This window comes from Otolemur garnettii, unplaced genomic scaffold (genome assembly GCF_000181295.1).
Source record: "Otolemur garnettii isolate 467f Iridium unplaced genomic scaffold, OtoGar3 scaffold00059, whole genome shotgun sequence".
NCBI lineage: Eukaryota > Metazoa > Chordata > Mammalia > Primates > Galagidae > Otolemur > Otolemur garnettii.
Genome location: NW_003852454.1, coordinates 6,709,502 through 6,734,147, shown reverse-complemented (window position 1 = coordinate 6,734,147; position 24,646 = coordinate 6,709,502). Strand labels below are relative to the sequence as shown.

The following is a 24,646-nucleotide window of genomic DNA, read 5'->3' as shown; positions in this document are numbered from 1 at the left end:
CTCACTTGAGCCCAGGAGTTGGAGGTTGCTGTGAGCTGTAATGCCACGGCACTCTACCCAGGGGGACAGCTTGAGGCTCTGTCTAAAAGAAAAAAAAAGCCAAAGAAAATCACAGTGACCTAGAGGACTGTGCAGTAGGTTTGTGATTCTGCCCGCTAACTTTTTGTGCTCATGTTTATGTGTGTGTCCTAGTGCGTGTAGGTGTGGTTTTTAAATATAGCAAAGATCCAGTCGTACATTTACATGCAGCCTGGCGTTCTTGTCACTGATTCAGAATTCCTTTTGTGTCATTCCATTCAAATCTAATGCAGCTTTTTTTTTTTTTAACCCCCATGGTACAGTACAGCTAAGGAAGAGGAAGCCCTCAGTTCCTGACTTGAGAGCTTACTGTAGAGTAGCCAGGAAGCTAAATGTGCTCTGAGAAGTAGCATGGAAGGCTTGTCGCTTTGCATTTCAAAATGTATTTCTTTTTGTGAAGACAAAAGCCAAGAACACAGAGAATCCTGGCTGTTCATGGGTCCCTAAAGGAAGTCCCTTCCCTAGCTTGCCCTGTGCCCACAGGAGGTGGCGGTTAAGCAAATGGAGCAGAGAACAGAACTCAAATGCCACCTGGGCTAAGTAGGCGATTCTTATTCCCCAAAGTTTCCTTGCCTCTTAACCCTGAATCAGTTGGGAACCTTTGGTTCTTAATTGCCTGAGTGCTGGAGGCAGCCCGGCCAGCCACAGAGCCGGCCCTGGGGTGCAAGGGCACTTTATTAAACAAGGGAGTTACTGATTAAGCCCATGTGGGTTCTGCTTAGGGCTTTGCATGCCCAAGTGGCTGAGCTGCCAAGAGTCCTAGATGGGGCAGGCCAGCGGTATAGAATAAATGTACTTCACGCATCATTAGACCTGGAGAGGAGGGGCAGGGGGTGGTAGGTGGATGGATTTGCAAGATTTGAGGCAATAATCCAGAGCAGGCAATAAAATGTGGATGGTGATTTTTAAATCTGGAAAGGGGTTTTGCTTTATCTTGGCTAGTATATGTGTTGTGTGCGTGTGTGTATTTATAATATTCTTTAAACATACATTGTGAAATACAACATATACATGGAAAGAACGTGTACAACTTATTTGTGCAGTTTAAAGAATTACTGAAGTACTTGTATATCAGCACTAGACTGTTATTTTAGAACCCTCTTGTGAGCTCATGTGATTTATAATCCCCCCACCTGCTAGTCTGAATTTTGTATTAATCATTCCCTGTTCTTCCTCAATATATTTTTAAATTTTGTCAATTAAGTGGAATAATCATATATTCTTCTGTGACTTTCTTCTTTCACACCAAACTATACGATTGAGAGTTGCACATTCGAGTGTCCAGCTGGAGCTGGTTGGCATGCTGAGCAGAATATGATTAGGTCATAGCCGGCTCGTGCTCTGTGTTGGTTGATAGGGGGCTGTTAAGGGTTTTGCCTCAGTGCCAATGGTTCTGCGTGTCTTCGTGTGCACATGTGCAGGACTTTATCTGGGGCATGAGCCTTGTAGGAGAGTGTGTGTGGTCATCTGTACTAGACCATAGGAGCATTTTTTTTAAGATTTGCACCCCCACCAGAAGTGAAAGCTGGTTCCCATTGCTCTGTATCCTGGTTATATTTTTGTCATTAAAACAACTACATTTTACAGGTGGGGCCATAGAGATAGAGGAAAAAAAGGTTTGCTTGTCCAAGGTCACTGGGTAGTTAATCAAATTACAACTCCAGAGAGGTGGCTCACAAGTGATTAGGCTCGTTTCTTGCCTCAAATATAGATGTAAGGAGTCGAGCCCTCCTTTCTGTTTGTCCTGGTAGGACCCAATGTATAGATGTTGCTAATTACCAAGGTTTCTATTTTAAGCTGCATTTTCTTTAGGTTTTTTAATCTGCTGCTATAATACCTGTAGACATTTTATAATGTGTCTATTATCCATTATTGGAAGACACAGTAAGACAAAGCAAAACCATACAAACAAAAACTACAGTCCTGTAGTAAATGGTAACATCTCGATTCCCTTCCAGGCCTCTTTCCATCCTTTCTGATCAGGTTTCTGTTATTTAAAATTGCAGTTATGCCCCACACTGATCCCATCTCAGAATTTTTCAGAGAATGCTGTAGCAGAGCCGTGTTCCTGTGTTCAGACACAGTGGCGGTGTCATTTCTGTGGCCAGCCATGTGTAGCTAAACCTTTCCAGATTTTGAACTCATGGCTAAAGGAACATGGTTTCTCTTTTTTCTTTCAGATGGTACAGAATTTCCAAGATGAATCTTGTTTTGTCCTCAGCACATTAAAAGGTAAAGACCCTGCTTCTCCCTCCCACCCCCCATCCATTTTCTTCTTTAATTGAAGCATGTGGGTTGGGTGTGGTGGCTCACTCCTTTAATCCCAGCACTTTGGGAGGCCAAGATGGGAGGATCACTTGAACCCAAGAGTTCAAGACCAGTCTGGGCGAGACCCTATCTCTATAAAACATTTAAAAACTTAGCCGGGCATGGTGGTAGACACCTGTAATCTTGCTTCTCGGGAGACTGAGGTGGGAGGATTGCTTGAGTCCAGGAGTTTGGGGTTACAGTGAGCTATAATCATGCAACTTCACCCCAGCCTGGGCGACACCCTGTATTTTAATAAAGAAAAAAAATATTTAAAAATAAAGGAGCATGTGGGCTGGATCCCTTGGGGTACTGAGGTAGAGCCAGGAGGATGGGTGGGCCCTGCCTGCATGATGAGTCCCTGCTTACCTGGGAAAAGACTTTGGAAGAAAGAAGACACCAAGTGTCAGTGAAACCCAATCGTAGGAATGCCAGAATGAGCGAGATTGACCCAAAGTCACTTCTGGGAGGGAAATCCTGGGCCAGGCAGTTTGTTCTCCATGAACTTGGCATGGAGGAGAGACAAGATGAATTTGTGTTCCTGGGGTGGGGGGAGTCTCCAGACAGGTCAGACCAGGAGTCCAGCTGAGTCTGTAGGTGGAGTGGAGGGTGGGAAAGGGTCCAGCTGAGGAAGATGTTCTGTGCTGCTGAGAAAGAGCTCATGGACCAGGACTGTGACCTTCCTGGGGGCTGGGATTGTGTACATATGGGGTACGACAGAGCAAAAGTCCTCTGGGTCATAGACCCTGAAGCGTGATGAGGTCATTTCCCCCTTGTTCTGTGGATTTAGCCAACAAGTGTCTTAGGGGCCTGGGACTGTAGCATGCCTGAGGACCACAGTTTGTCCAAAGCCTCCTTGGTCATAGGTCCTTTTGGCCTTGGGCTTTGTGCTGTGGTAGGAGACCAACTGTCAAAAAGAAAAGCCAAACCAGGCGGAAGCCGAGGCAGGCATTGGGATTCGTGCTTCTGCTACACACTTTGCCTAATGCAGACTTGTTTTGCCAGTGTCTGCTGATGCCTTAGTATGATGCCTTTTGGGACTCCCTGGTACTGTGGCGCTGAGCCTTTCTTCCTGTGAAATATGCCTGGTCTTTCTCTGTTGCAGCCGAGAGCAATGACGGTTACCACATCATCCTGAAATGTGGACTCTGAGCAGAAGTAGGACACGTGCCTGCCTCCAACTCTCAGCCCCATGGATCCCCTTGGATGTAGAAATTGCCCCACTATCAGTTGCGGCCTCACCAGGCAAGCTGAGGCTAGGAGGGACCCTGCCTAGTCTGTGAGAGCTACAGACGACCAACCAGCAGAAACCTGTGGACAGAGTCTGGCGTGCAGAAAGCCAGTGGCTTCCTTCTTCCCTCCCCTCCCTGTGGCCTTCAGCTTTCGAGTGGTTCCTTGTTCTTTTTTGTTGGTCCAATCTTAATATTCTAGAAAGGGCAAACAGTGGGGGTGTCTTCTCTGAAACCCGGGGCCCCTTAGTTGGAGGCTTATCGGCGTTTTTGGTGCCTCCTGTATTAGTCCCTTCTGGCCTCCCTCCCACCTTCTGAGGAAGCTCTGTCCCCCCATATCTCCTTCTCTGGCTGGCTCCATGATCCTTGGGAGCAGGTTACCTTCATTCTCCAGGGGTCATGCTTGCTTCCCTGTGCAGTGACCCTGGGGACCCTCCACCCTTTCTTTTCTCGGATGATTTGATGGGAGTGGGTTATCCTGTGCCTTATGCCTCTTTCCCCTCTCACTTGTTTCTGAGGATCTGCTGCAAAGCCTGAAAATGTGCTCATATCTTTGCCTGACACAGTGGACACCACAATGTCTGGGCAAGGCCTTTCTCACTGATGCTAATCCTGAGGCTCTGAGAGAGGGCAGCAAGTGGGAATAGAAAAGACAATGTTTAGGCATATTCTTATGAATAGAAAAGGTCTAAGAACAGAACGATTCCTCTGTAGGACTTCCCTAAGCAATCCTGAGTGAGAAGGGACTAGGAAATGAGCATACCCTTATATCATCTGATGACCTTGACCATTACAATACTAAGAGAAGACCTTGTTAACCACTGCCAAGTTTCCTAGGGACTTTGTATTATCTCTGGGGGCCTCTCATGTACATTTTATGTGTTTTCATGTGTAGGAGGTATGTTGAGGGTATTTTGCCTGCATTGAAATGGTTAGATCACCTTCCTAATGGCCTAACTATGAGAAAGTTGAGTATCAATAGCTGGTAGACTCAGAAATTTGTCTTGCCTCTGGTTCTTGGGGTCCAGTGATGAGCGCTTTAGCACTTGGTTAGTTTAGTTTCATCTACCAAACCTTGATGAACCCTATGACCTCCCGAATAGGATGTTACAGATTCTAAAGCAGCGGTTCTCAACCTATTCTAAAGAAAGCTTTTGTGAAATGCAGTGCTAGGCTCAAAGATTGCTTTATAGATAGGGAAACGGAGGCCCAGAGCGCCCAAATCACCTGCATCATATCACATAGTGATAGGGTAATGATAAAAATTTATCATACAAACCAGGACACTTCTAAGAGTGAAAGGGACTCCGTTGACAATTATGTTAGGATAATAGCTGTGGTGTTCCTACAGAGTGAAGACAAGCTCCTGATTCATTTTCCCTTTTTAGAGGAGAAGGGGAGAAATGGGTGGACTATTGAGAGGTAATACACATAGCCTATAATTTATCCATTATAGTGTATAATTCTGTAGTTTTAAGTAAATCCACAGAAGCACAATCAATTCCTGGAATTATAATCAATTTGGAACATTTTCATCACCCCCAGAAGAAACCCTATGCCCTTTGGCCATCACTCTCCCATCTCTGCCAGTCTAAACAATTGTGAATCTACTTTCTATGTATCATTTCCCTATTCTGGGCATTCCATATATATGGAATCATACGATGTGGACTTTTGTCACTGGCTTCCTTCACTTAGCATCATGTTTCCCAAGGTCATCCAAGTTAAGTATCAGCACTTCTTTTTTATTGCTGCGTAATATCTAACTGCATGGATGTACCACACTTGTTTATCTGTTCATCAGTTGATGGCTATTTGGGTTGTTTCTACTTTGGCTATTATGAATAATGCTGCTATGAACATATCTGTACAAGTTTTTATGTGGACATAAGTTCTAATTTCTTTTGGGAGTATACATAGGAGTGGAAATGCGAGGTCATGCAGTGACTGTGTTTAACTTTGTGGAGAATTCCAGGCTGTTTTTCACAGCAACTTTATTATTTTATGTTCCTGTTAGCAATGTATGAGGATTCCAGTTTCTCTGCGTCTTCATCAACCCTTGCTATTACCTGTGTTTTTGATTATAGTATCTTAGTGGGTATGGAGTAGCATCTCATTATGGTTTTAATTTGCATTTCCCTGATGGCTAGTGATGTTGAGCATCTTGTCATGTACTTATTGGCCATATGTATATCTTTGGAGAAATGACTGTTCAGGGCTGGGCGAGGTGGCTTATGCCTGTAATCCTAGCACTCTGGGAGGTGGGTGGATTGCCTGAGCTCAAAGGTTCGAGACCAGCCTGAGCAAGAGCAAGGCCTCATCTCTAAAAATAGCTGGGCGTGGTGGTGGGTGCCTATAGTCCCAGCTACTCAGGAGCCTGAGGCAAAAGAATCGCTTGAGCCTAGAACTTTGAAGTTGCTGTAAGCTGTGATGCCACCGCCCTCTACCAAGGGTGACAAAGTGAGACTCTCTCAAAAAAGAAATGTCTGTTCAGATCCTTTGCCCACTTTTAATTGGATTGTCTTTTATTATTGAGTTGTATGAATTCTTTGTATATTCTGGATGCTGGTCTTTTATCAGAGGTCTGATTTATAAGTTTTTTCTCACTCTGTTTGTTGCCTTCACTTTTTTGACAATGTCCAGTATACCTATGTCTTTTCTTTTGTCACTTGTACTTTTGGTGCCTTATCTGAGAAACTATTACTTTGTCCAAGGTCAAGAAGATTTATGCCTAGGTTTCTTTCTAAGAATTTGTATAGTTTTCTCAATAGTCTTTGGTTCATTTCAAGTTCATGTTTGTATATGGTGTGAGGTTAGGGATCAGCTTCATTCTTTTTCATATGAATGTTCACTTGTCCCAGTACTGATTGTCAAAAGGTTGATTCTTTCCCCATCCCCATTAAGCTGTCTTAGCACCCTTGCTGAAGGTCCCTGGTTCTTTTTGAAGCTTACTTTTTTTTTTAAAATTCAGTCCCACCATTTTTACAGCTGCCTTCCTATCCTGTTCTTGCTCTCTCCCCCTTTGTCTGTCTCAACAATACTGGGTCGTGTCTCTCTCTGATGTCCCTCAGTCTTGGTTTATGTTCTAGCCCCACACACTAGTCCTAGGGGAAGGTCAAGAGCAATTATTTCACTTTTTGAATCATGGGAAAACCGAGTCACATAGAAGTGGAAAAATTTGCTCCAGGTCACACAGCCTATCAGTGGAAGAGTCAGGAATAGACCCCAGCACTTCAGCACAGCTGTAGTCACAATACCTAAGTGATGCCACTACCCACACCAAGTGATGGTAGGCTGCATTTTATTCTCAAAAAAAGGGCTAATATTTTACTTCTTTTCCTTTTTTTTTTTGCAGTTTTTTTGGCTGAGGCTGGGTTTGACCCACCACTTCCAGTATATGGGGCCGGCGCCCTACTCCTTGAACCACAGGTGCCACCCATATTTTACTTCTTAATGCCAAATGAGGTGTGGTAAAGGTCTGTTACTTTAAGTTTGCTGTTAGTGTTCCATTTCTGACATGCCTCCTGCCATTTGCTGGGCTTACTATCTAATGGTTCTAGTTAAATCTTGAAGCTTACAAAGGAATAGACTATAATAAATACTAAAAAGGGCATACATGGTAATTTGGTACCAAAATGTCTCAGCTGCCTAATTCAGCAGCTTGTCCTGTATGCAGGAATCAAAGCTATAGGTCTCACTTGATTAAAGTACAGAAAGGCTACAGCACTTCCCACTCCTCTTCATCGTCTTTCCTGTGAGCTCTGAGCCCAGAGGTCTGGGCCTGCTGGGCAGGGCAGCTCCTCCCAGCCCCTTCCCTGCCCTCAGCTGAGGCTTCTCCTTGGTAGCAGCAGCTTTTTAAAGTGACCCCCAAAGGGAAAGAAGACAGACACGTGTGCCCAGGTCTCCATCTTGTACCAGAAGCCCAAAGCTGAGTTCTTTACTCTTAGTCCATCACGTTCTTTTTTTTTTTTTTTTTTTTTTTTTGCTGGACAAGTGTCTGTTTGCAAGGTTGTGAGAAACCTTTTCTTGTTTACCAGGTTGTAGCTTCACAATAAAGGGACAGAGGTTGTTGAGTGGGGTGACAGTAGAATTTGCTGGGGGAAGGGATTGTGTGCCTTTGGAAAGGGCAGGATGGGGTGGTGAAGTCAAAGCCTTGGCTTGGGGTCTTAAACAAAGGTCAGGCATTACCCTAGTGACCTCTTGCCCAGGCAGCCTCGGGCCCCTTAAGCAGAGCAGATAACCCAGAGAGGGCTTTACTGGGGGCAGCCTGGAGCCGGTAGAGCATCGGTCACAAGTTTCCAAGTCCAGTGTTCCTTCAGGGCTGTGCTGAGTAACTGAAGACCTGAAAATTATTAACAAGCAAGTGAAATGAATGGAAAAGCCTCTCGTGCTGTTGTCAGTGGAGCAGAGGGAGAAAGCCCCTAGGCTCTCCAGAACGGAGGGACGCTGCAGGGGTAGATGTTGGCACTGCCTGGGATGCAGGAGGTGGGGTCAGGAACTAGAGTTGGGTCCAAGGTTTCAGTCCTTCATTCAGCACAAGTCTCTTTGCCTCTCTGGGTCAGTCTCCCCTTCTTAAAAATGCAGGCGTGGAGACCTGCCATTTGTGCCGGCCAGTCATAGAGTGAATCCAGGGGCACTAAGGCTTTCCTCGTTTCCCTCCATCTAAATCCTGTAGTGGGCAGGTGCCCTTTTGTGTGTGCATCCTGGTTGTATGTGGGGCTGCCAGTGCTTCACAGGAGTCGGTGGCATCATCATCATGTGTCTTCAGGAATCAGCCCTAGCTACTAGGTGGGTGATGGCGCCATCAGCACATATGGGGACCCTAGATGTTCCCTGCCAGCCAGAGACCAGACACAGCGTGGGCCTGGTCTGGAGCCACATCGCAGATGCGTGTGCTTGTGCGTGCATGTGGGGCCCTTTCCCCTTTACTCCTGTATTAGCCATGAGCATCAGCTTGGCAAGATGTAGAGACCTTTGCATTTGGGGGAAACAAGCTCTGTTGCAGCCAGTTGAGGCCCTTGTGATCTTGTGTGACACTCCTGGGAGGGCCATGTGAGTGAGACTGGCTGCCCTAGTTAGGGGAGTTCTCCAGGAGTGTGAGGAACGCTGGGCGAGGCCCCCAAGGGCAAGGCCCCTGGAGTGGGTCTTCCACACAATTGCCTCCTGACGGCGCCGTACTCTGCTCACAATGTGTCCTCTGTCCTGTTACCAGGGGGTGGCCAGTGAGGTGCTGGTGAGGCCACCTAGGGTGTCTTTCCTGGCCCCTGCCTAGAGGCACACTGAGAGCTCCTAAAACCCTCACTAAGTGTCCAGACCTCTCTGAAAAGGGTATTACCTGGCTTTCCTTGTGGGTAACAGTTGACAGATCTGAGTGGCAGCTCCCATGACAGTGGCCATTGGCTAGACCCAGTGAGTCCTGTCTGCCATTGAGGGGCCTTCTAAACGCAGTGTCCCTAGGAAGTAGCTCTGAGGTGTGGGAAGCTGGGGGATGCAATGGCAAGCTCTGGCCAAACCGCTCCCTCCAGAGGGCCAGTGTGGGCCCCGTCCTGTGCCCTTCATCCTGAGAAACCTGGGGGTGGGCTGCAGGAGCCAGCAGGGACCAGGGGAAATTTTTAGGCCTTTACCAAAGAGAGAGCAATATAATCAGCACCATACCCATCATCTTGCTTCAGTTAGGGGTGCTCACACTCATTAGGGGTCTCGGATGATGGGCTGGCCTTGCCTGCCACCTGCCTTCACAGTTGATTTAATGATCAGGGATGTTGTCTCTGAACCCACACACACCCCAAAAAAATGATGGAAGTTTGTTTTCTATTGTGTTAACCCATTTTAATTTTGCATCTTGACTCTGAAACCCTGAAATATTTACTATTTAAGCCTTTATAGAAAAAGGTTTTGCAGCACTGAGCTAGGTCTCCATTGCTCTCCGCATGGGATTATTTAAAGGAAATCAATAAGGACTTGAAAACTTTTCTTTTAAATTTTTGAGCTTTAAGCAGCCTCTGAATTTCCTCTGCCTGATGCATGTCTTGCTTCCTCTGTGGCGAGTGAGCCCTCCCCAGGCCCTCAGTGGGGTTACAGAATCCTTTGCTCCCCACATTCCTGCCTGCTCCTGGACACTGCTGGGTGTTTGGCCTGGTTCCCTTGGCCAGGCCTCTCAGGGTCAATGTGTGAGGGCCCTGTGTGAGTACAGGCTTTGGAGCAGTGGTGGGTAGCAGCCTCCTGACCTGGTCACTGAAACACTCTGGCCCTGGGACAGGGGCAAACTGGTCTCACCTGTAACCTGTGCTTTAGGAACTAAGAACCTTTTGGTTTCTCTGGAGACTGAGAACTCTTCTCCATGTTCCCAGCTGCTTTGAAGGGGACTGCTCTCGTGGCCTTGGCCTGGTGGTTTCAAGGGGTGGCTCCTTGGCCACCCTCTGTAAGGGTTTGAGTGTGCCCACCCTGGGTGTACACAGTGCCGCCAGTGCCTGCATTTGAGGCCACATGCATCTTCACAGGAGAGAGTGGCACATGGAGAGAGATACAATGCGGACCAGTATCCAGCTGGGGTGGTCAGCCCACATGGCTTATCCAGCTTCTGGACCCCTCTGGGTCTTCCCTCTGTGTGCAGATGTGATCCTGCTGTCTGACCCTTCCCTTAGTGACAGCAGCAGCAGTGGCCTCTGCTGCAAGCCAACCTTTGTGTGTCCAACCTTCTCACAGCATCTGCTCTGATCTTCCCTGCAGCTCCCAGCTTGATGGGTGGATTCGAGTACACAATTTCCCAGGTGAGGGAGTTAACACCAAGAAATAAGAGAGAGCCCAGGCTCCTACAGCTGCTGGCTTTGTCCTGAGGCCTCGTTGCTGGGGAGGTGTGCTGTGCTGGGGAAACCTTTGTAGGGTATGGTTTTTAAAGACAGAAAAGAATGGACCATTTGGGACACCGCTCCTTGCTGGGTGAAAGTGTGGTTACTATGTTCTCTAATGTTTGTGTATTGAAAGTGATTTCTTTCCTAAGATATAATATCCCCACCTTTTTCCAGATCAGGTGACTCTTTTCTAAAGGTGGTGGGAGTATCTAGTGGACTCAGGTGGCCCTTGGGTGGGTCACGTGAGTCCTGGGGAGCTAGCCATCAAGCCTGTTGTCATCCTGCCATGTTGTTTTTGTACATGAAATAAAGCATATTTTGCACTTGCTACTGTACCATTGTCAGATGAGAAATCTGTATGGGACCTGTGCTTGGGTCAGAATGCAAATAAAACTCACATTTGTAAGAAACCCCAGTGGCTCTGGCCTTGAATTGTTTTGTGTTGCTTTGGTTTTTTTGTTTTTAAAATTGTAAAATATACAAAAACATGAAATTGACCATCTTGGCCATTTGGGGGTACACAGTTGAGTGGCATTAATTGCATTCCCACTGTTGTGCAGCCATCCCCACGGTCCGTCTCCAGATCCCTTCATCTTGCAAGCTTGAACCTCTATGCCCATTAAGCCCTACCTTCCCGTCTCCTGTCAGCCCAGCCCTTGGCAACCACCATTCTACTTTCCGAACCTATGAATGTGCCTACCCTGGAGACCTCAGATAGGGGAAACCATGCAGTATTTGTCTCTGTGCCTGGCTTCTTTCACTTAGCACAATGTCCCAAAGTCCTTCCACGATGCCGCATGTGTCACAGTTTCCTTTTCAGGCCGAGTGGTTCTTCCATCGCGTGGGTGCGCTGCATTTTGTTCATCCATTCTTCCGTTAATGGATATTTGGGTTCATTGCACTTTTCAGCCATTGTGAATCATGCTGCTGTGCCCGTGGGTGTGCAAACATCTTTTCATGTCCCTGCTTTCAGTTCTTTTGGATATATACCCAGAAGGGTGATTGCTGGGTCACATGGTGATTCTGTGTTTCAATTTTTGTTTTTAATTTATTGTTGGGGATTCATTGAGGGTACAAGAAACCAGGTTATACTGATTGCATTTGTTAGGTAAAGTCCCTCTTACAATCGTGTCTTGCCCCCAAAAGTGTGGCACACACCAAGACACCAGCCCGCCCCCTCCTCTGTTTTAATTTTTTGAGGAAGCTCCCTCCTCTTCCACTGCGGCCATACTATTTTACATTCCCAGCAGCAGCACCTGATGGTTCCAAGTTCTCTGCATTTTTGCCACTTGTTGCTTTCCGGTTGGTTTGCTTTTGATAGTAGCCACCACTACTGAGTCTTTGGCTCTTTGGAGCTTGAACAGCAGGCAGGCTTGCTGCACCCCGGACAGCCTGTGTGTGGTGCCACCCCCCCAGCCCCTCATCAGCTCCTGTGGGGTCAGGGCTTCAGCTGGCCTGCTGCCCACCGGCCTTCCTACACTGGCCTATTTTCCTTCCCAGTCCCTGCCCTGCTCGGGAGCCTCACCACCCAGACCACACCTGGTCTCGCTGGTCTGTCTTTAGCATGGCACTCAAGTCATGTGTGCCCCTGGGCCCACAGCTGCAGCTCTTTGGTGTCTCCTGCTCATGTTCCCTGTGGATGGCACCCCCTCCCACTGTGGGGGGGAAAGCCCTTTCTTCCTACTCCCCTGCACGTCCCCTGAGGGGAGAGGTGTGTGCAAGTGTGTGTGTGTGGGCGGGGGGCTTTGGCTCTAGGACTGTAATCCTGACCCATATGATCCTGAGTGAGTCACTGAAGCTCCCTGAGCCCTAGTTCTCCCACCTGTGAAATGGGAATACTCTTGACCACTGTGGGGCTTAAAGGAGACTTGAGTATGCACAGCAGAGAGCACAAGGCTAGGCACAGGCCAAGGCTCCTGGGAAGTGGGGGTGCAGCGCAGCCTGGCTCCGAGGTGGGAAATGGCCGATGTTCTCCAGGATCCCAAAGAAGGTTATTGTAGCTGAAGGAGAGTGGTGGCGTGGCGGGGGTGGGGAGCGGTGCAGTTGAAGTAGGCAGAAGGCCTTTGGGAGGTCATTAGTTCTCACCCACGAGGTCAGATCATGGGATTTCCAAGGTTACCCAGTACACACCCACACATTAACAAAAGTGTCACAGAACTGTACTTGACTCTTCCAGTTCATTTTTCCTTTGGAAATGTAGGTCCTGACCTGCCAAGTTGACTTCCTGGCCTGCTGGTAGGCTGTACCCTGCCCTTGGCTATAATGACACAAGGCCTTACAGATGATATGCTAGAGTTCTGATTTGTGTTCTAAGTGGGAAGCAGTTCTTAGGTCCTTAAACTGAGAAGGATGGTGGGTGTCTTAGCCCATTCCAGCTACTATAACAAAATACCATAGACTGGGTGGCTTTTTAAAATTTCTCCCAGTCCTGAGGGCCGAGAAGTCCAAGATCAAGGTGTCAGCAGATTCAGTGGCTGGTGAGGGCCTGCTTCCTGGGAAGAGGCCAGCAAGCTCACTTGGGCCTCTTTTATAGGAACACTAACCCCATTCGGGAGGGCTCCACCCTCATAAATTAATGACCTCCCAAAGGCCCCTACCTCCAAATACCCTCACCCTCACCCTGAAAGTTGGGTGAGGGAACACAAACATTTGGTTTATAGCAACAGAGTCAAGAGCAGAGTGTAACTAAGGAGTCTGCCGAGGTCACCAGAGCCTGGGGACTTCCCTGTACCACCCTTTCTTTCTGGTCCAGCTGCCACACCTGCCTGCTCAGCTTCTGCCTTACAGGGAACCCAAACATGAATCAGAAAGACACAAGGAGCTGGATGGTGTATGCCCAGAGGCACCTCCTAGCCACTAAAGCCCAGGGCAGCAGGGCTCCTTCCCTTAAATCTGCAGGATAGGCTCAGTGCCTGTAGTACAGTGGTTAGGGCACCAGCCACATACACTGAGACTGGCAGGTTCGAACCTGGCCCAGGCCAGCTAAACAACAATGACAATTGCAACAAAAATAGCTGGGTGTTGTGGTGGGCACCTGTAGTTCCAGCTACTTGGGAGGCTGAGGCAAGAGAATCACTTAAGCCTAAGAGTTTGAGGTTGCTGTGAGCTGTGATGCCACACCACTCTACCTAGGGTGACATAGTGAGACTCTGTCTCAAAAAAAGAAAAATAAATAAATAAATCTACAGGACAACTGGGCAGGCTTGAGCAGGGCACACCCACTGAGGTTTGGACGGAGGTCCCGCTGCCTCATAGGTGGGAGCAGAGCCATCCTGCAAGATGGTCCATTTCCAGCAGACATTCCCCATGCCATGCTGTGGGTGTGAAGCTTTCAGGATGTGTCCCAGAATGTGTCATTTTTAGGTAGCAGTGTGCAGTGCTGTGGTTCTCAACCTGGCAGCATCATCTGGGGGACCGTTCAGCAGAGGAGGGGCACATGCACAGACTTTGATGCAGCAGGTCTGAGCGGGCACCTGAGAATTCACATTGCTGAAAAGTTCCCAGGTGATGCTAACACTGCTAGTTGAGGGACGACACTTTACCCCTAGGGTAGTGGATTACAGCATCTGGCTTCAAATTTGGCTTCTGGCTTTGTGACTCTGTGCAAGGTCACCTAACTTTTCTGTCCCTTGCTTTCCTTAGCCATGAAATTACTCTGTGGGGACTAATGCTCATGCCTGCCTCAGAGGATTGTTATGGAGATTAAATGAGTTTGATTAAAGAGTTTGGAATGGCCCCAGCACACAGGAAGGCAGTGAAAGGTAGGAGGTTTTGCTGCCTGGTTTGAGCTCACTGGGTGATGGGAACCTGTGGTCCCAGCTGAGAACCAGGGTCCTGGAGCATCAGAACCTCCCAGAGAGCATGTCAGACACAGGCCGGGTCTGCGTTCAGTGGTAGGGTGGGGACTGAGAATCTGCATTCCTAACATGTTCCCAGGGGGTGCTGGTGCTACTGGTGGGGACCACACTTTGAGAACCACTGGCTAGGAGGCACCTGCCCCCTTTCTAGAAGAAGCCTATAGGGGGCAAATCGGTCACTCATAGCACAGACTGGTATGAACAAAATGTGTGGTAGGGAGGATGAGGACCAGAGGCCTTTAGGGTCAGCTGACACCAAGGTCACTCCAAGTGTGAGGAGCTGTGTCTCAGCTGTGGAGTCCTCCCCTCATCACTGGGGGAAACTGAGTTGTGAACCCTGTGGATGGTCACCCTGGGAGGGCAGAGGCACCTTCGGGGCAGGCATGGAGGCTGCCAGGTCTCTACCCCACTTTCTGCTCCAGGCTGAGGGCAGTGGCTGCCCTCCCCCTGAGTCCTGGGAAATCTAGGCCGCAGCAGCTTCTGCATTGCTGACTGTGGTGGCCCACTTGGAAGACCAGAGAAAGTCACCAGCAGGAAGGGGCAGGGGCACCCATTGTGTAGGCCTCTGCTAGGTAGGCAGGATGGGCCCTGGGATGCTGACTCATGGGGACCAAACCCTCAGGAGCCTGAGGGAATCAGGCCTTGCAGGAAATCTGTCTGAAACCTGGGGACACTATAAGACACAAAGCAGTTCCTTAAGGGAGCGGTGTCTGAGCAAGTTCTCTCAGCTAAGCCTGGCCTAGAGCGGAGCTGGCTTCCCCTGGCCCTCGCACCGGGAAAGGCAAGCATTGGGCTGCCGTGCTGTAGACATAGGCTTTAAGGACATGGACACAGGACCTACCACCCTGCCCAAGTCTCTGATGAACACTTTCCAGGAAGGCTGTACCCCTGTTCTCTCCAACTCGCCTCCTAAGGCTGCACCCCTGCCCTCTCTACCCTCCTCCAAAGGCTGCACCCCTGCCCTCTCCAACTCGCCTCCGAAGGCTGCACCCCTGCCCTCTCCAATCCTCCTCAGTCCCCTGTAGCCTCTTCAGGGAGGAGCCTAGTGGCCGGGAGGCTTCCGGAGCATGGCTGGGTTGAACATTAACCTACTGTGATTGGGTGGATTTAAACTCAATTGGGTGTGATTTAAACTCAATTACAAGGGAAAGGAGTTATCTGGAGAGAGCTATCAGGCAGGAGCAGCTATTGGAATATCTGATAAGCCCAGATGATATGGAGTAGAGGAAGGGGCTGGCCCCAAACACAAGTCCATAAGGGAGAAAGGTGGATGGAGGGAAATTAACCATCTTCCCTCCTCCTCCTCTTCCTCCTTCCTTTTCTCCTCCACCCCCTCCGTTCTCTCTGTCCACATGTGCTTTCTGAGCATCAGGGAAGGGCCTATGTCTCTCCTGGCACCAACAAGTCACAAACTGGCACAGCCATCCACTTGCGGGGGCCCTTCCTTGTGCTCCTCTGGGCCCCTGTGTGCCTAGACTGCCTGCCTCTCCCACTGGGTGGAGCGCCTAGGGGACAGATTGGTCAGCCTGATTGCTGCCAATCTGGAGTCCTGCCAGGACCTGTCAAGGAGAAGCCTTCCAGGAGGGTTTGTTGAATGAGTAGACGATGGTGCTGGGCAAATGAGAGGATGGGACCCTGATGCCCTAGTGAAGGCCTGTGCTGGCTGCAGCAACTAACATGCCTCGTCAGGACTTCAGATTAGAGTCGACTTAGCACACAGAACAGGGACAGAGCAAATTGGATAGGGGAATAGAGACTGGGACAAGTACTAAGCATGGGCACAGGGATATTGGGCGTTGGCATGAAAAGGGTCTGGAAACAGCCCAGGCAGGTATAGATATCAGAAGGGATCCAGAATATACCACTTCAAAGAGGACTTTTTCATTTGTTTGTTTGTTTTTTTTCTGAACTCCCCTTATCAGCCTAAAAACAGAGTCTCCTAAAAGAATCCAGCTGCAGCAAATCCCCTCCCTAGAAGTTTCGAAACCATGGGAGATTGACTCCTATCACCAGAGGGGAGAATTCAAGAAGTCAGCACTGGCACCAGGATAAGAAATCGCCTAAACAGACATTGTCACAAAACTATCCTATCTACATCTACTCTCCTAAGGACCCATTAATCTTTCCTATAAGTTACTTGTTTTTCCTACAACTGCCCTTCTTCTTACTCCCCCTAAGATGGTTTAAAGTCCCACATGCTAACCTCCTTCAGTCTCATCTTCTGTGGACTCCTGCACAGGTGTGTGAATGCAAATCTATCTTTTCTCTTGGTAATCTAGCTTTTGTCAGTTTAATTCACAGTCCCCCTTCACTGAACATGAGGGTAGAGGAAGTTTGTCCTCATTATCTCATTCAGCAATTCCTGCACCTTTGGAGGCAGTTGTTGAAGTCTCCTTGGTGCCCATGAGGAGGCTGAAGCTCAGAGAGGTTGTGTGGCTAGCTTACTCAAGGACACAGCTGGTCATGGGGCAAGAGCCAATCTCCTACCCAGGTCTGTCGGCTTCAAAGACTGCTGTCTTTCCACTGTGCCATGTGGCTCTTGGGAGAGAGAGGAGGCTGATGGTAGGGAGTGTATGGGTCCTGGGCTAAGATGCTTCTCTGAGCTGGGAGGGAGGATGCTGGGATGTCTAGGTAGGCTGGGAGGTTCCCCTCCCGTTGCATACACTCAGGGAGATTTGCCTTGGGGGCAGTCTACATGCCACAGTTTCTCTTTTCTACCTCAGCCAAGTCCCCACTGAGACTTGTGGAAAGAGAGGAGCTGGAACCATCTCCTCCTTCCCAGCACTGTACCTACTTGCCTCCCTGGGATTGGGCGGGTCAGGTGGGCTATGCAGTCAGGGGCCTCTGGGCCCCCAACCTGTTTATGGACCCTGGGCCCCCAACCTGTTTATGGTCCCTGAATAGGCACAACTGCAAATGTCCCACTGCTGGCCCTGTTGCTGCCCATTGTCTGCAGGGCTTCAGAGCTCCTGCCCCCGCCTCTGCCCCCACGATATCCCCGGGTTGCCCCATTTCCAGAGACTGCAGTTTCTGGAGTGTCCCTGGCCCTCTCCTGCCATGCCCCTGGGAAGCCAGGCCCTGTCTCACCTCCTTACAGCTCCCTTCCTTCCCTCCCGCCTCCCATCCACCGTTCCCTTCCCGGAGAGAAAGTGGAGCTAGGAGCTGGAGCTGACCTGGGAGGGGGACCCTGACTGTGACACCCAATGGCTGTTTGCCTTTTAATCTCCTTAAATCTCACATCCTCTTTTTTTTTAATGAGGACTAACATTTTGTGAAGATGAATAAAAACATAAATATTCTGAATACATTTGAAGGGTGTTTTTGTTAGGCTGCTTGGAGCCTTTTAGCCTAGAATTCTCTATCATGGCAACTGTCATGGAGGGAAAACCTTTGGGACAGGACCTTCTGGGAGAACTTTGTTTTGTCCTCCTGGCTGTAAGGGCACCCCTGTGAGGAGTAACAGGGGGGTGACAGCAAAGCCTGGCCTCCCACCTGCAAGGAGCCCCGCTAGTGTCCCTTCTCTGCCTCTTGACTCCGGCCTTCCAGCCTTGGCTACCTTGTCCATTTCCAAGATTTCTGCTGCCCCCATGGCCCCAAGGGGGCGGATATCGATGTTTTGAAATTAATTTGACTTTAGGAAAGGGGTCATGAGGGCTCTGGGCAGAACCGTGTGTTCTAAGGAGTGTTTTGGGTACTGTTTTATTTGTTGCTAGACTTAAGAGCCTGAAGAATGAGTCTGTGTTTCTGAGGTGAAGTCGATGCAGACCTGCCCCCAAAGTCTGGGGACACTGAGAAGCCGAAGAAAGGCTGACACAACCAGTTTCTCAGAGAGAAACATTTATTAGGGACTTATAAACAGCAGTTATGTCCCAGATGGCCAAGAGACAAGATGGTGGATTTCCACACTATTAACCCTCCGGGCTCAGACTTACATGCCACAGGGACGAATGTGTAGGCACCTGGAGTCCATGGCACAGGGAAAGGCAAGTGTGCTCTGCAGACTGCCTAAGGGCAGAATTCAGGGTTAAGGTGGTTCTGATCTAAGGGTGGGATTTATGATCAAGGTATATAAGGTAGAAATCTCAGGGGCATTCCCAGATGGGGTGATCAGATGTCACCCAGCGATCAGCATCACACATGGAGTTGCTCCATAGTGCAGAGACCAAAAAAATCATCTGTAAAGCCTTCCAAAAAGACTCCCAAGAATCTAAAACACCACTACTGTGATAATCTTTGTTAGAAAGAAGTAAGTTGGAAATATCCTGAGAAGAGTGAATTAAAATGCAATATTCTTATATCATGGCCACATCAGATAAATAATGTTGGGCATGCAAAAACAAACCTGAAATGTCCGTGGGTTAATACAGTAAAGATTTATTTCTCCTTCATGTCCTAGGCCCATGTCAGCTGCCAGGGCTACATTCCCAGGTGGTCATCTGGGGAGCCAGGGTCCTTCCTTCCAAAGGCTCTGCTCTTTCCTCTGGCCTTGGAGCTCAGCCAGGAAAGGGATGAGGGCAAACCCTAGGTGGAAGGAGAGGTTTTTGAGACCAGTGATGTCCGCACTTCTGCACATACGACACCGGGCAACACAATCCCCTGTCCCCGCCCACCAGCCTGGCTGGGTGGCTAGGAAATGTCGTCCAGCCATAGAGCCAGTTTTTTCTGCCACAATGGCACTGAAGACACAAATAAATAAAACCCGCTGGAATGAATGAAAAAGGAAATTGCCAAACCTTATTGTGTGTCATGTGGGCCAGGCTCAGTCCTGAGTCTACAGATGCCAATGCTCAGTCCAGCCCCACTTAGGTGCCAGCATCAACTTTACCTTTGGAGGTGGAAAACTGAAGCCAGGAGGGTTCATTAATTGCCCAAGAAAGGGTTCAACCCCAGGTATTATGACTCGAGTTTGTGTGGAGTGTTTGTCTCTGGAGCCAACTGGCAGCCACTCTATTCTGCTTTAAGAGAGACACAAGCTAAAGAAAGACAAGATTCAAAGTGGGCTGATCTTTAGGGTCCAACCTCAGTGTTCATTAATTCTTTTTCTTAAGCCCATTGTCATTCTGAGTCCACAGTGCAGTGTGCCAAGCTTTGCTGTGTTTGGCGCTAGGGTGATTCCCCCATCCTGTGTTGTTATGGATTTAAGAAGGGGTGATCGTAGTCACCCACCTCCTCCACACTCATCTTACAGTTTCTACTTGCCTCCCCAACCCAAGTGTGTGCACTGGTACCTTAAAAAAAAAAGGTAGATTGTTTTTGGAAAGACAAATTGGCCTGCAAGTTTTCATGCCTCACCACAGATTGTGTATACAAAACAGAACCTGGGGCCTGGCCTGGCCCAGGGCTGGGCCTTGGCACATAGAGGCCCACTGTCAGGCAAGGCAGAGTTTCAGTCCCGAGTTTCTGGCACTCAAGCAGATTGAGACTGGGTGGGAAAACAGCTCTCACGTGACTGTGCTAGGGAACCTGGAGTCACGTAGGCCTGTGGCCTTCAAATTTGCCCCTCTGAACCTTCATTCAAGGAAACAGCATGTGGCCTCACATCCCACACGAGTGCTGCTACAAGGGTCTGCATGGGTGGGGGGCAGCGGGGGCCTCTGCGGTCCCCAGGCTGCGTGGGCAGGGTGAGAAAGCCCAGGCTGATCTAACCTCTTCTGTTGTTGCTCTTGCTGGGACATCGATGTCCCCAGAAAGGAAGCAACGTGCCAGAGGGTCCCTGGTGACTTGGTAACCTATCCAGGCTGAAAGGAACTCAGTACTGTGGTGCTAGGTATGTAGGGAAAGCAAACTCTTTTCTCCGTCCCTCCCACACACCCGATTCTCACTCTCCAGCAGCACTGGGTGCCTACAACTCAATTCTGACACCGGCCACCCGAAGTCAGCCCAGACTCCACAAGCCAAGGGCTCTGTCCTGCAAGACCACCCTCGACTTCACATGCCTATGGCAAGTAGTGGGTCCCCAGGTCACTCACGCTTCTGTCTGACTCGGCTACAAATCAGAAGTTCCCATGACCCCCTCCTCAAGTTTAATCATTTGCTATCATAGCTCACAGAACTCAGAGAAACTTTCTTACTAGCTTGAAGTATGAATAGTATAACATTATTAATGGGAATGACAAAGGAAACAGACGAACTACCGGATGAACAGGTACAGAGAATGAGGGCTAGAAGGGTCCCAAGCACTGGAGTTTCTGTCACCATGGAGTTGGTGTTCACCAGACAGAAGCTGTCTGAATCTCGTGATTTAGGGATTTCTGTGGAGGCTTCGTCATGTAGGCATATGGATTATTATTTTTTTTTTGGAGACAGAGTCTCCAGCTGTTGCCCTGGGTAGAGTGTTGTGGTATCATAGCTCACAGCAACCTCCAACTCTTGGGCTCAAGAGATCTTCTTGCCTCAGTTTTTCTATTTTTAGTATAGAAGGGGTCTTGCTTTTGCTCAAGCTGGTTTCAAACCCCTGAGCTCAAGCAATCCACCTGCCTTGGCTTCCCAGAGTGCTAGGATTACAGGCATGAGCCACTACGCCCAGCCATAGGCATATGGATTTTTTTGTTTTTCTTTTTTTGAGACAGAGTCACAAGCTGTTGCCCTGGGGTAGAGTGCCATAGCATCAAAGATCCCAGCCACCTCAAACTCCTGGACCCAAGTGATTGTCTTACCTCATCTTCCCAAGTAGCTGGGACTACAGGTGCCCACCACAACACCTGGCCATTTTGTTGTTGTTGTTGCAGTTGTCATTGTTATTGTTGTTGTTGCAGTTGTCATTGTTATTCTAGTGGGATGGGGCCGGGCTCGAACCCACCAACTTTGATGAATGTGACTGGCGCCCTACCCTCTGAACTATGGGTGCCTCCTCAATCTCTAGCCCTTTTCCCCTCCCCAGAGGATGGGGGTGGGGCTGAAAACTCGAAGCTTCTAATCAGAGCTTAGTTTTTCTGGTGACTGGCCCTATCCAGGAGCCCCCCAAAAGTCACCTCATTAGAACAAAAGATACTTGTACCCCCTGGGAATTTCCAAGGGATTTAGGTGCTCTGTGTCAGGAAATGAGGTCTAAGACTGATTATGGGAACAAAGGTGCCTAGCTCCTCTGTCACTTGGAAAGTTACAAGGGTTTTAGGGGCTCTGAGCTGGACCACGATGGGGGATCCTGGAGAGCAGATGACCAAGTTCATTGAGGTTTGGGAGGCTCAGGATCTTGGTCAGTGCCCTGTAGTGAGGATGCCCTAAGGCCAAGGCTAGAAGCTGCCAGCAGGCTCCAGAGTCAAAACCTCCACAACAGTCAAGATATAGACATCAGTGACGAAGTTCCAGGAACCAGCACGTGACAGCACCCCGATCCAGATGAGTCTCAGACAGGAGAGTGATGACAGGAGCCAAAGAGAAGGCAAAACTGGATGGGACAGCCCGCTGAAGCTTGTGTCCTAGGATGCCAAGCGGGGAAAGTGATGTGGAAAGGCCAGAGCATAGTCAGCATGCATGGCTGGAGAGTGGTCACTCTGATGAGGGGGGACAAGCCTGGACCCGGTGGTGACCACATTCTTCATTTGTGATAAGTCAGGTAGCTGTGTGCCCTGTTCAGTACGTTATTTAATACATTTCAGAATTAAGATAGACTTATAGAAAAGGAAGAAACTCTCAGTAAGTGAAATTTGTTACTCCCCAAAGAAGGCCTTTCCTGGGGGTGCTGTGAGCCAGAGTATGTATTTCCTGGGGATCCAGGGGAACTTCTGCCTCTGCATCTTCTTTACCCACATGCCAGCCCCCAGTTTCTTCTTCACACTGGAGCTGGTGGCACTTGGCATAGCCCCAGTTCCCAGTACTGGCATGAACAGGCAACGTGGTGTCCAGGCCAAGCCTGTCTCTGTGGCACCCCGGGAAGTGGAGCCAAGCAGGGGCTGCATGGCCCAGCCATTGTGCTTTTCCAGTGAAGCTGCTCTGGTTGAGAACTCGGAAACATGAGGGGCCTCATAATAGGTGAGGAGGGACATGAACCTTTGCCTTCCTGGCCTCCTGCCCGCTGGTGACCAGGAAGCCCAGCCCTCAGGAGCGAGTGCGCAGCTGCCCACCCACGAGGCTTTTTGGCCATTACACCTGGGCCACCTGGTATGTGGAAGGGCTTGGCAGATCCATCTCCAACCTTCTCTCTGGGCCTGGCTTCTGAGTCCATTGAATAAGAATAATCACACCCGCCTCCCAAGGACAGGCTGCCTGGTTTCAAAGCAATGACAGGAAAAGCACAAGGCCCTGCTTGCATGGGAGGGGCCCAGTCATGCATGTGGCTCCCTTGCCCAGCCGCCCTCCCTCCCTGCGGGTGTGTCCAACCCAACCTGACTGTGCTGCTCTCTGGCCGCACATCTTCAGTGCCCTCACCTGCCACCAGGGCCCCTCTTAACCTCCTCTGAACCCAGGTGGGATGAGATAGATGTCCTCCCAGCCCCTCACTGGGCAGGAGCCTAGGAGCACCAGGACTTGTCATAATCAGCTTCAGATCTCAGATTCTCCCTCAATGGCCCAGGCCCTGGCCACAGCAGGGGAGCAGCTTGGGGTCCTCAAGAAATCCGGGAGGTGCAGAAACTGAGGGCAGCTGCAGCCGTTCAGAGCAGTCTCAACCCTCAGTTTCCAAGTCTTGGTTCTGCCAAACAATCTAGATATAGCTCACTTTAAATAGTAGCAGCAGACGGCACCCATAGCTCAGTGGGTACGGCGCCGGCCACATACTCTGAGGCCCAGCCCAGGCCAGCTAAAACAACAATGACAACTGCAACAACAACAAAAAAATAGCCGGGCATTGTGGCAGGCACCTGTACTCCCAGCTACTTGGGAGGTTGAGGCAAGAGAATCACTTAAGCCAAGAGCTGGAGGTCGCTGTGAGCTGTGACGCCACGGCATTCTACCCAGGGTGACAGCTTGAGACTGTGTCTCAAAAAAAAAACTTATAAAAAATAAATAAATAAACAGTAGCAGCAATGCTGAGGTCAAATCCAGTGTGGTAAATTAAGCACTGATATAAAGGCACCAACAGCACTCACCATTTAAAGAAAGCCTGGGAGGAGTTTAGTTCTTCAGGACAGTAAAACATTCTTTGGTAATGCAACAAAGCCCACCTAATATTTTTTCTTTTTTTTCCTTTTTTTTGAGACAGAGCCTCAAGCTATTCCCCTGGGTAGAGTGCCTGGCATCACAGCTTCCAGCAACCTCCAACTCCTGGACTCAAGTGAGTCTCCTGCCTCTGCCTCCCAAGTAGTTGGGACCACAGGTGCCTGCCACAGCGCCTGGCTATTTTTTGGTTGCAGCCGTCATTGTTGTTTGGTGGGCCCGGGCTGGATTCGAACCCGCCACCTTAGGTGTATGTGGCTGGCGCCTTAGCTGCTTGAGCCACAGGTGCCGAGCCATTTTTCCTCTTATTTATTTATTTATTTTTATTAAATTTATAACTGTGTACATTCATGCATTTATAGGGTAATGTGCTGATTTTATATGCAATTTGGAATGCTTACATCAAACTAGTTAACATAGCCTTCCCCTCACTTAACTGTCGTGTTAAGACATTTATACTCTACCCTTAATAGATTTGACATGTACCCTTGCATTATGCACAGTAGGTGAGGTCCCACCAATTACCCTCCCTCCAGCCAGCCTCCCCCCTCCCCTACTCTCCCCCTCCTCTTCCCTCCTTCATTCTGGGCTATAGTTGTGTTTTCAGATGTCAGACTTTGGGAGGGCTGGGGTTCTTTGGGAGGTTTACTCTGGGACAGCATTTAGCATGCAGGACATTTATAGGGGCTCCTCTTGTGACCACATTGTGGGTAGTGGAGAGGAGGAAGCAGGATGGGCGGAGGGAGAGGTTGGGTTGCTAGGCAGTGTCCTTGGAGGCCTCAACGGGCCCCAGCTGAAAGCTGGGACCACACTTCAGAGTTATTCCAACATGGGGTCAGGTGGCCAGGCCTTTGTAGCACTGCCAGTCAGTTCCTGGATGTGGGTAACCCAGAAGGGGTTGACGTTGAAGGATGTAGTCCTTGTTGGAACAGCCCAGGGCTAATAATCCCCTCATCCCCACTCCCCAGCTGGGGGAGTACATCCTTCATCCCCGAAGGGGAATTTGGGTGGGTCGCCCAGTCTGCACCACTCTTCAGAATGTGCTGAATGTCCAAAACTGCTGTGGCTGGAAGGGAGGGTCTGGTATGCGGGGCCTGTGCTAGGCGCTGGATCTGTTTTCTCAGAATCCTCTCACAGTGCTCTTCAGGGTGGGTGTTGTTCCACCTATTTTCCAGAAAAAAACAGAAGTGGTGACCGCTCACGCCTCTAATCCTAGCACTCTGAGAGGCCT

The 24,646-nt window shown here is 49.3% G+C and overlaps 1 protein-coding gene across 1 annotated transcript in view; it reads left to right on the top strand.

Annotated features, from left to right (window-relative positions):
• Positions 1 to 3,550, top strand: part of TFCP2L1 (transcription factor CP2 like 1) — a 57,853-nt gene extending 54,303 nt beyond the window's left edge. The window contains exons 14-15 of the mRNA XM_003792643.2: positions 2,259 to 2,310; positions 3,491 to 3,550. Of these exons, the coding sequence (XP_003792691.1) occupies positions 2,259 to 2,310; positions 3,491 to 3,537 (99 nt within the window). The 3' untranslated portion in view covers positions 3,538 to 3,550. The remainder of the gene's footprint in view (positions 1 to 2,258; positions 2,311 to 3,490) is intronic.
• The last annotated feature ends 21,096 nt before the right edge of the window (positions 3,551 to 24,646 follow it).